Raw genomic sequence first — 13,458 nt, forward strand, 5'->3', positions numbered from 1 at the left:
TCCAAAGATACGAACAGGGAAGAGGCAGTAAACAGGGCGATCGGAAAGCTAAGGCACACAGATATAGTCGGAGCGACGCAAGAAGCTAGAACCGGCCTTGGGTCACAAAATTTCAGACCATTTTGCAAGAGCAGTGTAAAAGAGATGAAAGAGGCAGTGGTATACAAAATGAGAAAGGAGGAAGAAGAAAGGTGAAATGTACATTTGGTGCAATGCAGTCAACAGGGACAGTGCCTGAGATGTGATCAACTGCAGAATATCATGGAAGGAACTTTGGGCTTGGGAACAAGCAAGAACATCCTTCCTGATCAAGTCTACCTTCGACGTTCTATCCTCACCGGCGAACTTAGTCCGGTGGAACACAAAAACAACCGATGAGTGTAGATGCGGAGAGAACGCGACGGTTAGACATGTTCTGTCAAGTTTCAGACTAGCACTTGAAAGATATACATGGCGGCATAATCAAGTCCTCGGTGTCATAAGCGCAGCACTCAAGGAGAAGATTGAGAGGTACAATAGGGGAGAGTACCCAAAAGTAGAAAAGCGCAGGAAAGTATACTTCCACAAGGAGGGAAAAGGTTATAAAACCAGGCCTACAAATAAAATATACGAGATAGACGAAAGATGGAAGGGATACTGGGAGGTGGCCACGGACTTGGAAAGACAAGTAGTATTTCCACTAATAAAAACAACAAAAAGACCGGATTTAGTTCTATGGAACAGAGACCGGAGAATGGGAATTTTACTACAACTGACAGTACCTTAGGAAGAGAATATCGGCAATGCAGAGGAACGAAAAGCTAATCGAAGAATGTAGAGAACAGGGATGGAATGTCGAATATTATCACCTGGCAGCGGGGGCTAGAGGCTTCATTGAAAGGAAAATGACAACGCTTTTCAAAAGAAGTATTGATTTTCTAGCCCCGAGCTGCGTAAACTAATAAGGAGAGTACAGGAGGCGGTCGAAAAAGCCAGCTTCTATATACTGAAAATGGCTTGAAAGTCATAAACACGCCGACGAGAAATAACATCATTAGGTGAGACAAGCTGACACTGAATCAGCTTCGTTGACTGACAGGTGCCAGTCGTTTAGAAAAAGCGCGGGCTAAAACTACGCACCTTCACTAGTCAGTTAAGGTGAGACAGTGTCACGTGACAACTTGCTGGGGCTGCCTGTTGGAGCCTAGCGGCAGGTATTTAAAGGGAGAAATTTGACAAGACAGTCAGTAACTGGCTGACACTTGCTGACGATACATTGAAGAGGCCAGGGAACAGAAGAAAGAAGACATGCACCCAACATCAGAGCTGAAGACACCTCCGAAAGGGGGGGGGGTGCCACATCAAAACGGTAGAGAAGTAGGGGCCGAAACCGGATGTGGTTCCTCCTGATGATTTCTTGAGCTAAGTGGATCCTATAAAGGAGTAGTTGTGGTAGCAGACCACGAAACACGGTTGTAATTCCTCCTGTCTTTGCAAGTACAGCAAACAACAACATCTCCCAGTTCCTTGTCATTTCCTCAGTAGGGTTCAGCCCCTGAAGATCCTTTCTCACTACTTTGTCCTGTATCTTCCTGGGTCTACCTCTTGTGCAGGTACTCTCCACAAAACAATGTGAATAAATAAGCATTAGATTTGATAGAGTAATCTGAATGCTCAGGGATTAAACCATTTACAGTTATTACAATGTCTCAGATGAATAGAGAGTAAAGAGATCAAACATTCCTGTTCTCGAGTCTGAGTCATGAATCCTCACAAACTATATTAGACCTGGTGTTATGTTGGTCAGCTATAAACACACAACTCCATTAAGCACACATCGAAATTTACTAAACCCATCAAAACTATGCTTAAGCATGGAAAATATCAAATAAGTCAATGTAAAAAGAAATTACTCAGCAGATTAAGATTTCTGCCCATGCCATTAAAATGATAATTCCAACACTATTTTAAAACTCAAGTTTCAGCAGAACTTTTAGGAATCTAACACAATGACTCAAAGATGTACATTTGATAGCAGACCACCCGCCATCACCCACCCAGCTGCCCAGACAAAACTGTTTGTTGAGACCACAGACCCGAGAGAAGGAGCTTTTGTCAAGACAACAGACAGAGATGTTGGTGTATATAAAATCAACTTAGCATATTGCAACAAATCATATGTAATATAGATTCTTTTACCTTTACAGAAGATAGGCTGAGCACATCATCTTTACAGGAAAGACAACCACCAGTTTTTGTCCAACCATCTCCAAGATAATTGGCAAGTCGACTGAATTCTTCCTAAAAAAAAAAATGCCAGAATGATAAAAGATGACAATTTGGTGAAATATTTAGGAAGAGGAAAAGCATCAAAATACTATGCTATGCAGTACACATACACAATATTAGCATTACACACACACACACACACTATATACCTCTTCCACATATATTGGTTTCAGATTTTGGCCCAAGGCCAGCAATTTCTGGGGCAGGTGTAAGTTGATTACACTGACCCCACCAAATTTCAACCGCTACTTACTTTATTGAACCTGATAGGATGAAAGGCAAAGTTGGCCACAGCAGCATTTGAACTCAACATAAAGACAGACAAAATGCTGCTAAGCATTCTGCCCAGTGTGCTAATGATTCTGCCAACACGCTGCCTTTGTTCACCATATATTATAGACACCATTACTGCTCTCCATACATCACAACAAATACAGTACAAACATCATTACCACATTACAGATACCAGCACCACTATATTATAATCATCACCACTGTCACATACAAAGGGATCAGGCTGAGAAGTTCCTGGCTTGGGTAAGATAAAATACAGGAGGATCAGTTAATTATGATTTTAGTCAACATATTCCCCTCTCTGATTCACACACATATTGCAGCAGTCCTTCAGTTTTTCTAAACCCTGTAAAGGAACTGGGAAGGCTGAGCCTCCAACCAGGCCTTTCATAATACCCTTAAAGCCAGGAATTTTTCAGCACACCTTATATTCTAAATACCACTGTAAAAAAAAAGACCCCCCACCTTCAATCATGACTGACCATAGGACTGCACCTAGAAAGGTACACTCCAAGGCACAAGTCCAAGCAAGTTTGTTTATGGAAGACCAGCAGTCGCCCATGCATACCAGCCTCCCCTCTCCACACCACTGATGCTATCCAAGGGAAAGGAAAAGGTCAATACGGCTTAAGATCAGTGACGTTGCAACTCATTTCTATAGTTGTGTGAACTGGAGCAACATGAAATAAAGTGTTTTGCTCAAGAACACAACACACAACCCGGTCTGGGAATCGAACTCACAACCTCATGTTGTGATCCCAACACTAACCACTGAATCACCAATGCATATAAAACAAGCACAACCTCTACCACTGTCACCACATACTCACTATTGACATTAGGAGTCAATGAACAAACCTCTACAGTGTCATTCAACCTGCTAGAAATAGCAACCAAACCTTACTCTACCATCTTTAAAAAAAAAAGTTCATGTTGGATAATGTGGACCTGGGTTTCAGTTGAGGTCACAGAAAAAGGATGGGATGGCCAAAGTTGGAAAGGTTTTGATCATAAATCTACTCAGTCAAAGATGACCTGGAACTAAAACAATAACTCTAGACACCACAAACATGTACGCAACTACCACACACTACAGAGCCTCAACATGGTTGCTTGACTGCTGGAAATAGTAGCCAAATCTCCCTCAAATTACAACCTACTGTCTTAAAAATGAAGATTCATTACACAATATAGTTCATGATATACAAAAAGAACATGGTTGGAAAGCCGTTGTTTGACAAGGCTGACCTGGGGCCAAACGACAACAAATGCCATCACTGTCTCCACCATACAATAAGAATTAACAACATTCTCCTTCATACTTTACCTTCACTGGTCCGTTTCCATGTACAACAGTTGGTGTTTGTCTAGTTTTCACATTATACAGGAAACTGTGAGGCCCTTTAAATTTCACCATAATCTCACCTACAACAAAAGAGGAATAAGAAAACATTATTTCAGAACTTATGATTTACTTAGAATTATGTATCATCATCATCATCATCATCATTTAGCGTCTGCTTTCCATGCTAGCATGGGTTGGACGGTTCAACTGGGGTCTGTGAAGCCAGATGGAGCTGGCAGACGGCCACGAACGGATGGTGCTTTTTACGTGCCGCTGGCACGGGGGCCAGGCGAGGCTGGCAACGGCCACGATCGGATGGTGTTTTTTATGTGCCACGGCATGGGGACCAGGCGAGGCTAGCAACGGCCACAAACGGATGGTCCTTTTTACGTGCATAGTTTATGATAAACAACTAAGGGTTAGCTCTTTAGTGTTCAGATTGCTCTATCAAATATCAATAGAATATTCATTTATTACCATTGGTTTGAATTAATGAAGCAGACCTGTCCTACACAGCAGACACTCAAGAAGACCTGTCCTGTACAGCAGAAGTGTTAAGGCTGCTACCCATAGTGAGGAGGATTGACCTGCAAGAGTCTCGTGCCAGTTCCACATAATAAGCACTCATGTCAGTATCATGTGAAAAGCACCCAGCACACACTGTAAAGTGATTGGCATTAGGAGACCAGGGATTAGGGAAACCAGGCCAAATCAGATTGGAACTTGATACAGCTTTCCAGCTGCCATCTCCAGTCAAACCATCCAATACATGCCAGTACATACCTTTCTTTTAAGCCAGATACTTATGCTACCAATTTCTTTTGCCAAACCAAGTTACGGAGATGTAAACACGCCAACCCTGGTTGTCAAGTGGTGGTAGGGGACAAGCATAGACACACACACACACACATATACAATGGGATTCTTTCAGGTTCCATCTACCAAATCTACTCACATGGCTCTGGTTGGCCTGATGCTATAACAGAAAACACTTTCCCAAAGTGTCATGCAGTGGGATTGAACCCAGAACCACGTGATTAAAAAGCAAGCTTCTTACCACACAGTCCCACCTGCGTCATTTACAAATAAGATTTTGAGAAGTGAGTGTGATTGTATGTTTTTTCGCTGTTAAAATCTAAACTTCAAGACATCATTACATCTGTTGTGCAAATACAATCTGCAAAAGTCCGTTCACAGAAGCTCCTTTGGGATATGGGAAGATAATTGCAATCAGAAGAAGATGTGACATGCTTTATATGAGTGAATAAGGAACAATTGAATCATATTACAGTTAGGACAGCCATTTAAAATACATTTATATGAGCAGGTTAATTGACATTGAACTATAAGTTCTCCAGTTGAGTGCTACAGCTCACCAGAAAACATTCAGGTTTGATGGCAGCCCTTGTTGGGGCCAGTGGAGTAGGGTTTGTTGTTGGGCACTTTTAAAATTTACAGTTCTCTTTCATAGTGCTATAGCCTGCATTTCTAAGCAAGTTGCAGGCGTGACTCCGTGGCTGAGAGTTTACTTCCCAACCAAATTGTTTCAGGCTCAATCTCAATGTGTGTCACTTTGGGTGTCTGCTACTATAGCCCAGGGCTACCCAAAGCCTTGCAAGTAGATTTAATAAATGGAAACTGAAGGAAGCTTATCATATATATATCATAATTTTTTTAACATCCACCACACTTTCATGTGTTGGATGAGATTTGCTGTGGGGGATTTTCTGTGGCCAGAGGCCTTTCTTGCCATCAGCCTTCATGTTTCCAAGTAAAGTAATATTTTCTCATGACCAGACATGTGTACATGGAAGTTTGGAAATGAAGGACACCACATGCACATGAAGTTAAGCAAGAAGACAGTGACACACACACACACATGTATGTATATAGATGTGTATATATGTGTTGAGTGTGTCTTAGTGTCTCCTTTTATTAACATCATGCCATAGTCATAAATGAGTGGATGTCCTCCACCCTACAAGCAGCGTCTTTCATTTCCCATCTTCCATAGAAAGATGACTAGCTATGGAGAAATATAATCTTAGCTGGAAACAGGAAGAGCATCCAGCCATAGAAACTGTGCCTCAACAAATTCCATCTGACCCACCTAAGTATGGAAAAGTGGATGTTAAAATAATGAAGATGGTTATTCTTATTGTGGCTTAGCTTTCTTTTGTAACACTATTAATTTGACATAAGATATGTTAAAATGTATGTTATAGCTCACAGTTTTGCAATTTTTCAAGGAGAAATCATAGGCTATCTGATTTTTTTTTTATATTCTTACAAAAATTAAGAATATTGTATCACCCAAAACACTGTCACAAACATTGATAAAAGTTACTGATTAAAAAATTAATTAAGAATAATAACTCAAATTAAATTAGCACAGTATTTTGAAAAGAATATGCTTTCCCAGAAAAATATTTTAAATGCAAAAATTAAGGCGGTACTCCAGCATGGCTACAGTCAAATGACTGAAACAAGTAAAAGAATTAAACTTTGATTTTAAAGTTGTGTATTTGGGTGCTCTTTAACTCTTTAATTAGTTTCAGCTTGGAGCACTGCCATTTGCTTCACTACACTTTCTCTGATATGTGTCATTTCATGAATGAGGAAATCTGATGTTGCTGCTCTCATTTCTATTTCCTACCATGAGGTGGATTCATCCAGAACTCTTAACAGGACAAGGACCAGTTCACTTTTGAAGACACCTCCATCCACTCCATGCAATTCTATCAAGCTTTCGGGAAGATATTGAGTTGTGGGCCCTTGAAACCCAGGTTGTTGCAGATCTTGTCCTGTATCTTGATGCTGATATCTTTGGCACCATAGAGTGGTACCTTGTTCTACTATTTAACTTTCAATGCCAAAGCTTGGTACAAGTTTTTCCGAGATTTTCCAGATGCATATCCCTGCATTTCTTTACCACTTTCATTCTAGAGAGTTGACTTTTGCAGCCTTTGCCAATACCTGACATGTAGCAGTGAGATGATCTACTTTGTTTAGCCTTGCTAGATAGCTTCAAGTTCTGCCATTAATTTTACACTGTGTGCTGACCATAGTTGAGAACAGTAATTTAAGCAGCTGAGAACATATGTCTCCTTGAGGACCGTCATGGCTTCCTGTTCTCTTATTCTGAAAGGTCTGAGGATCCAGCTGGCCAGCCACCATTTTATTGCCAACTCAGTAATGTGCACCTGGAAAGATGCATCATTGCTTGTGTCAATGACCAGGTTGCACACTGATTTTGATTCAGGGATTGCAATCCCTCCTGGGCCAGTGTATCCTGACAGTATTTCATTCAGCTTTGTGTTGCACTGGTAACACAAGACTTGGAATTTTCCAGCATTAAACTGCATGTTATAATCCTTAGCCCAGCTGTATAATGTGTCCAACTCCCGTTGCAGGTACACAGCATCTCCAGGGCTCTGTATCCTATGAGAAACTTTTGTATCATCTGCAGAGCTAGCAAGGGTGGCTATCTGAGCAGTTAAGGGCAAGTCTGAGAAGGCCATTGTGAATAGCAGTGACCCATGTGGGACACCACTCATTATTCATATTTTTCAGAGGTGGCCCCATTGGCTACAACTAACTTAATTTTATCTTTTAGAAAGTCATGTAGCTACTCTCCAAGTTTTCCAACAATGACAGTCACACAGCTTGGGACATCATATCAAGGTTGACTTTATCAAAAGGCTTTTGCAAAGTTGAGATATATCATGTCCCCATTGAGTTGTTGAGCAGCTTCTTTAACAACCAGCCTTAGTGCTGTAACCTGCCCAATGTAAGACGGCCTGAGGGCTTTTCCTTCTCAGGTGCAAACAAACACAGGTGAAATCCCTGCTAAACCTCACCAACATATTATATATGGAGGAAGTTGTACTCCAAACAATCAGGGCAAACAATATACTCAGTTTATGCTTCACAAACAATGTGGATCTCATCCACAATGTGAAATTAACATCGATGTTAGTTTGGGATCACAAAAGATGACTATGTATGGACCAAAGGAATCCACATACATGCAGCCTGTGAGTAGCACCTAAAATCAATCCAATCTGAACTTCCATAAAGCAGATTGGAAAGCAATTGAGAAAAAAATCATGAAACAGAATTGGCCTCAATGTCTCTCCACACATGACATCAACATGAAACTCAAATAACTCACATCCTTAATGTAAGCTATATGTTACAAATTTGTCCTAGAGAAAAAGGCCACTGTACATAAGAAAAAATCCTTATGAGATGGTATACAAAGAATGAAAACTGCCTCAACAGAGAACTCAATGGCAATGAAAAATCCCACAGCATAAATAAGAAAGAGCAAAGAAGCCTGGGTTATAGAAAATATAAAATCTTTAGGTACAAAGGATCTCTTCTAGGAGTCCAAACTTATGTCTGTTTGTTCAAAATTATTAAGTAACTAAATTTTCCTGAGAACTATGCTATCCTATCTATACTTTGTTATTTTTTCAGGCGTACTTAGGTTCAAAAAGATATGTTTATTTTTCTGTACATTTCTAAGAATCTCAAATTGTACCCTCTTCTTGATGGCCTGGGTGCAACAATTCTGAGGGAATCAACATTCTCAGACAAACTGAAAACAGTATCTTCTTAAAGCAATTTGTCCCAAATATAGTGAATTTATGTGACTGTATTTATTTAGGGGTTAATGAACCCATAAACCCAGACAAGTCTAGGTTCTACTGCTAATATAACACTATGTGACAAGATTACATATGTTTATACATGCATAAAATGGCTATAGATATAATAATTACATTTTATTTTTAAATAAACAGGGTTTTAAAACAGAAAATGCCTGAAATACAAAACAACAAAAAAAGAACTGAACAGAGCAGCAACAAAATTTACCAAGCGCTCCATTTAAGTTTTGGAATATCGTTGATTTTGTATCCAATTTAATGTCCCATCGTGTCTATAAGAAGAATAAAATAAAAGAAACTGTTTCATAAGCAATTACAGTGCATATAAATATTACAATACAATATATGAACAGAATAACTATCTCATTCCACCACCATGCATCTCCTCCTCGGCCTCTCCTACCCTCCGTCCTTCCACACACTTCATCACATGCCTTTAGCACCCCTTCTTTAAAAGACTTCCACAAATCTGGTGAATCAATGCTTACCAACTCCCCAACTCTCTCCTCAAACCTTGCTCTTGTTTCTTCTTCCTTCACTCTCCACACCTTTCTCCTCTCAACCGTTCCCTTTCTTACACACTTTTTAACTTACCTCTTATCCAAGTCAGCAACCACCAACCTGTGCTGTGACTCCCCTGGTATTGTCTTCACATCTCTCAGATACTTTCTGTTTTTCATGCCAACCAACATGGAATCAATCTCTCTCTCATTCCCTCCTGCACTGAAAGTCACCTTCCTTTTCTCCATTTTCTTAAACTATGTATTCACCATACACAACTCTTTCTCATCAGAAAACTCCAACAGCATCCTTCCATCCAAATTTCTCTCACCAATTCCATTTCCCCCATGCACACCCTCAAAGCCCTGGATCCATTTCGCAACATGTCCATTAAAATCACCCATGCCCAAAACCTTTTGTAAGTCCTACTCATTTGCCATTTCATCAAATTTCTCAGCGATCCCTCTTCCACTTTGCAAACCCACAGATCACCCTCACCACATCTTCCTCAAATGCTAACACTACTGTCATCAGTCTCTCACTCTTCTCCTGACCTCCACCACCTTTCTCACTGATTTCTTCCTTCATGAAAACTCCCACATTTACAGTCCCCCTGTTATTTCCTGACCACCACAACTTGTACCTTCTTCCCTTGACCCCCACAAATCTTGCACCCTGGCCCCTCCACCTAACCTCCTGCACACAGCACACATCCACCCTGCTCTTCCTCAATTCCCCTTCCACACAGACTGCCCACATTCCAAATCCCCAACCTCACTCTAAGCTTTTCCTCAGGCCATCGGTCATCATAATCCAAGTCATGCTTGCACATCCCAGGATGAGGGTTTGCACCTTTCTTTTTCCAGGTAGGCAGATGCAGCCCACCCAACCTTTGGACTGGCTTGTGCCCATTCTCATGAGGCTTTTTTGTAGCTGGATTTTCTATGGGGAGCATGCCCTTGCTTACCTCCAATCTCAGTCTCTAGACATGAGGGATCCCGAGACCAAGGCCTCTACCATGATTTTTAAGAAATGTGGTGGAAAACTAGCTCAGGAAGGCAGAGACGCTACTCCGTGTAACCTTTTTCAGAACCCTCTTACTTAAGTCATACTAAAAATTTACAACACTGAAATCTCAAAGCTATGAGATATTGTCTGATTAATTCAAAATAATGTGAATAAATAAACATAGCATTTGATCACTCTTTTACTTGTTTCAGTCATTTGACTGTGGCCATGCTGGAGCACCACCTTTAATCGAGTAACTCGACCCTGGGACTTATTCTTTTTGTAAGCCCAGTACTTATTCTATCGGTTTCTTTTGCCGAACCACTAAGTGATTGAGTAATTTGAATGCTAAAAGGTTAAAACAATGATGATATATGAGTATACTTACACGCAGTTCTTTGTTGAGGAATATTTTGGTATAGTAAAGTTGATCATCTTCTTTATTTCCAATAGGTTTAAAGGTGACAATCTCATAGACGTCCTTGGCAACACCCATAAAACCTTCAATAGACACAAAAACAAGTAAAGTTAATTTTATTAGTTTCAGATGTTGTTTGAGACGATTGTTACACCTCACTTGCAATCTAGTGTCTATATCTAGGTAAAAATAAAAATAAAACTCATTTTTATTGCTAACATGACCTAATTGGAGTTAAACTAAAGGCTTCAATGGGGTTAATCTATTGTAGAAAAGTAATACAAGAAAATCCAAAACTCCTAGTCTCCAGTTACATGGTAGTGATATAAAAAAAAAACACAAAAAAATAAGGTCACCCCCACCCACCCACCACCTTTATTTTCTTCACAAACACTTTGATGAGTACAATGGTTGTGAAGTGGAGAAGTGATGAACAACTGAGAATACAATCATGAGATCATAAGTTACTGCTGCCCACAAGTATATGCTTGACTGAGTGACAAAACAGATTCCATTTCTAATTCATGGTTGAGTGACTGATAGAAAAGGCATCCAGCTGCAAAGATAATTGCCCCCACCAACATCCTCAACATGCTAACATGTCAAAAAAAAAAAAAACAGATGTTAAAATAGGCTTCAAATCTTGTTACAAGAATGCTGACTGGATTTTTATATATGCATTTTGTTGGTTGAAAAAGAACTTGCTGGTTGATATCAAATTCATTGAGAGACATCTTTTATACCTTTTACTTGTTTTTCTCATTAAATTGCAGCCATGCTGGAGCACTGTCTTGAAGAAATTTTAGTCAGATGAATTGACCCCAGCACTCATTTCTTTTTTAAAAACCTGGTACATATTCTATTGGTATCTTTTGCCAAACCGCTAAGTTACAGGGATGAAAACACACCAACACTGGTTGTCAAGCAATGGTGGGGTACAAACACAAAGACAACACACACACGCATTTATATATGACAGACTTCTGTCAGTTTCCATCTACTAAATCCACTCACAAGGCTTTGGTCAAGCCTGGGGATATAGTAGAAGACACTTGCCCCAGGGGCAACACAGTGGGACCGAACCTAGAACCATGTGGTTCAGAAGTAAACTTCTTATCACACAGTTATGCCATAGAAAACCATGCTAATTTTTTAAAACACCTTATTCTAATTTTGAAATAATAAATTATAAAATTTATAAAATGAAATATATTTTGAATTTATTTTCATGCTGTAGTGTTTGCATACGAAAATGAATATAATTATAAAGAAAATAATGTTACAACATATAGTGTAATATTTTAGGATGGCCATTCATTTATTTATTTTTTGCCAAAAGTTACGTTTCTTTTATTTCATACACTACAGCATCCAGGACAACTAAATTCACATTGCCAGTAGTTTTTGAAATCAGGGATTTTGTTTTTATTGGAATAGAATCTCTATATATACAACCACATCATGTGTATGTGGTGTGTGTGCATGTAAGTGTGGTATGTGTATGTGTGTGTTTGCATGTGCAAGTGATGTTTACACATGTGCATCTCTATGTGTGCACACATGTGCAGAAAGTAACTTGTATTTTCAACTAGACTGTTGTTGTGTGACTTGTGTAAAAGCCCAACACATAAAATCCTTGAGAATCTCAAGTTGTCAAGTTTAACTCATCAACAACAGAACAATAAAATTCAAGGAAACTCAGAGTGACCTGTGTAGTCAAATAAGTAGAATAAATTAGGCCCTTCATTCTTTGAGAAAGGACCCTCATACAACTTTATGAACTTACTTTACTTATTAGTCAATATATTAATATATTGTTAGTTAATAGGCTTCATGATATGGAATAACTTTGCATGCTCATAAAAACATGGGCACCACTACATGGTCTGTTGGCCTGTTCAAATATATCAGCTACATGTCCTTCAAACTTTACCCTACACTATCATCTTAAAGGAAAGAAATATTGAATAATATAGTGACAGATGTACTGTATCTGAAAATAAATTGGAATGATCATAGTCAGAATGCTTTTCACTATAGGTCGTTCGGAGTTGTGGGTTGTAAAGAAAAGATAAATCTAAAGTTTCAGAAGAAATAAGTCAGGAGATGGCAAATAAAACTGAAAGTTTCATTGGACTAGTGTTTTACTTTAGTACATAAACATATCAGTATATATTTTATAATTTCCACACCTTTTTCCTAAATGACATCAATCACTGTACTGCATTTGATACCAAACCCTAAACCATTGTGCTTTTACAACACTATTGTCCACTATTTAAGTTTTTCAAGCAGATGTAGTCCTCTGTTAATCTGGTTTCATATATTTGTAGCAAACTCAAGTAAACTTCCTCTCTCTATTACATATAAATACATACGAACATAGCAGATAACAGCTAACCCTCAGGCACTGTTCTGGACCCAGTTGTGTCTACCACTCTGATTGGTTGGTGTTGGCGTAATTTGTCTTTTACTATCATGCACCAATATACAACCCAACCAATCGCAACCTTCAAATAAGTCACATGAGACAGTCTGTTCAAAACAGCATTTGAGCCTACCATTAGCTATAAAAACTCACCTCCTTCTAGTCTCCAGACCTTCTAAGGTCTAACCACTGACCACATTACAGTGACCTCCATTTTCATCGCCACCATCATGTCTCTCACCAACGTTGTCAACATCTCTACACAGTACAAATACACTGCACTAGTTCTAAGAAATTGCAGTTCGTGAGCTTCTCACCAGGGTTAACAGCTAACATACAACCTGCACAGATGCATTTAGATATATGAATAAATGTCCAACTACTTCTATTTATCATTCTGATGTGTATATACATGTGGCCACAATAAATGTATTTAAAGTTACAACCTTGTTTAAATATTCTTAATCCGGGTTTACATTCATTCCTAATTATGATTTGAATCAATATGTAACTCATGAGCAAT

General features: G+C 39.2%; 1 protein-coding gene across 1 annotated transcript in view; it reads right to left on the reverse strand.

Annotated features, from left to right (window-relative positions):
• Positions 1–13,458, reverse strand: part of LOC115209243 (multifunctional procollagen lysine hydroxylase and glycosyltransferase LH3) — an 86,617-nt gene that overhangs the window by 30,903 nt on the left and 42,256 nt on the right. Inside the window, exons 6-9 of the mRNA XM_029777529.2 lie at positions 10,478–10,590; positions 8,789–8,852; positions 3,890–3,987; positions 2,179–2,280 (exon numbers count right to left, since the gene is read on the reverse strand). Coding sequence (XP_029633389.1) covers positions 2,179–2,280; positions 3,890–3,987; positions 8,789–8,852; positions 10,478–10,590 — 377 coding nt within the window. The remainder of the gene's footprint in view (positions 1–2,178; positions 2,281–3,889; positions 3,988–8,788; positions 8,853–10,477; positions 10,591–13,458) is intronic.

The sequence above is a fragment of the Octopus sinensis genome, linkage group LG3, assembly GCF_006345805.1.
Source record: "Octopus sinensis linkage group LG3, ASM634580v1, whole genome shotgun sequence".
NCBI classification, from domain to species: domain Eukaryota; kingdom Metazoa; phylum Mollusca; class Cephalopoda; order Octopoda; family Octopodidae; genus Octopus; species Octopus sinensis.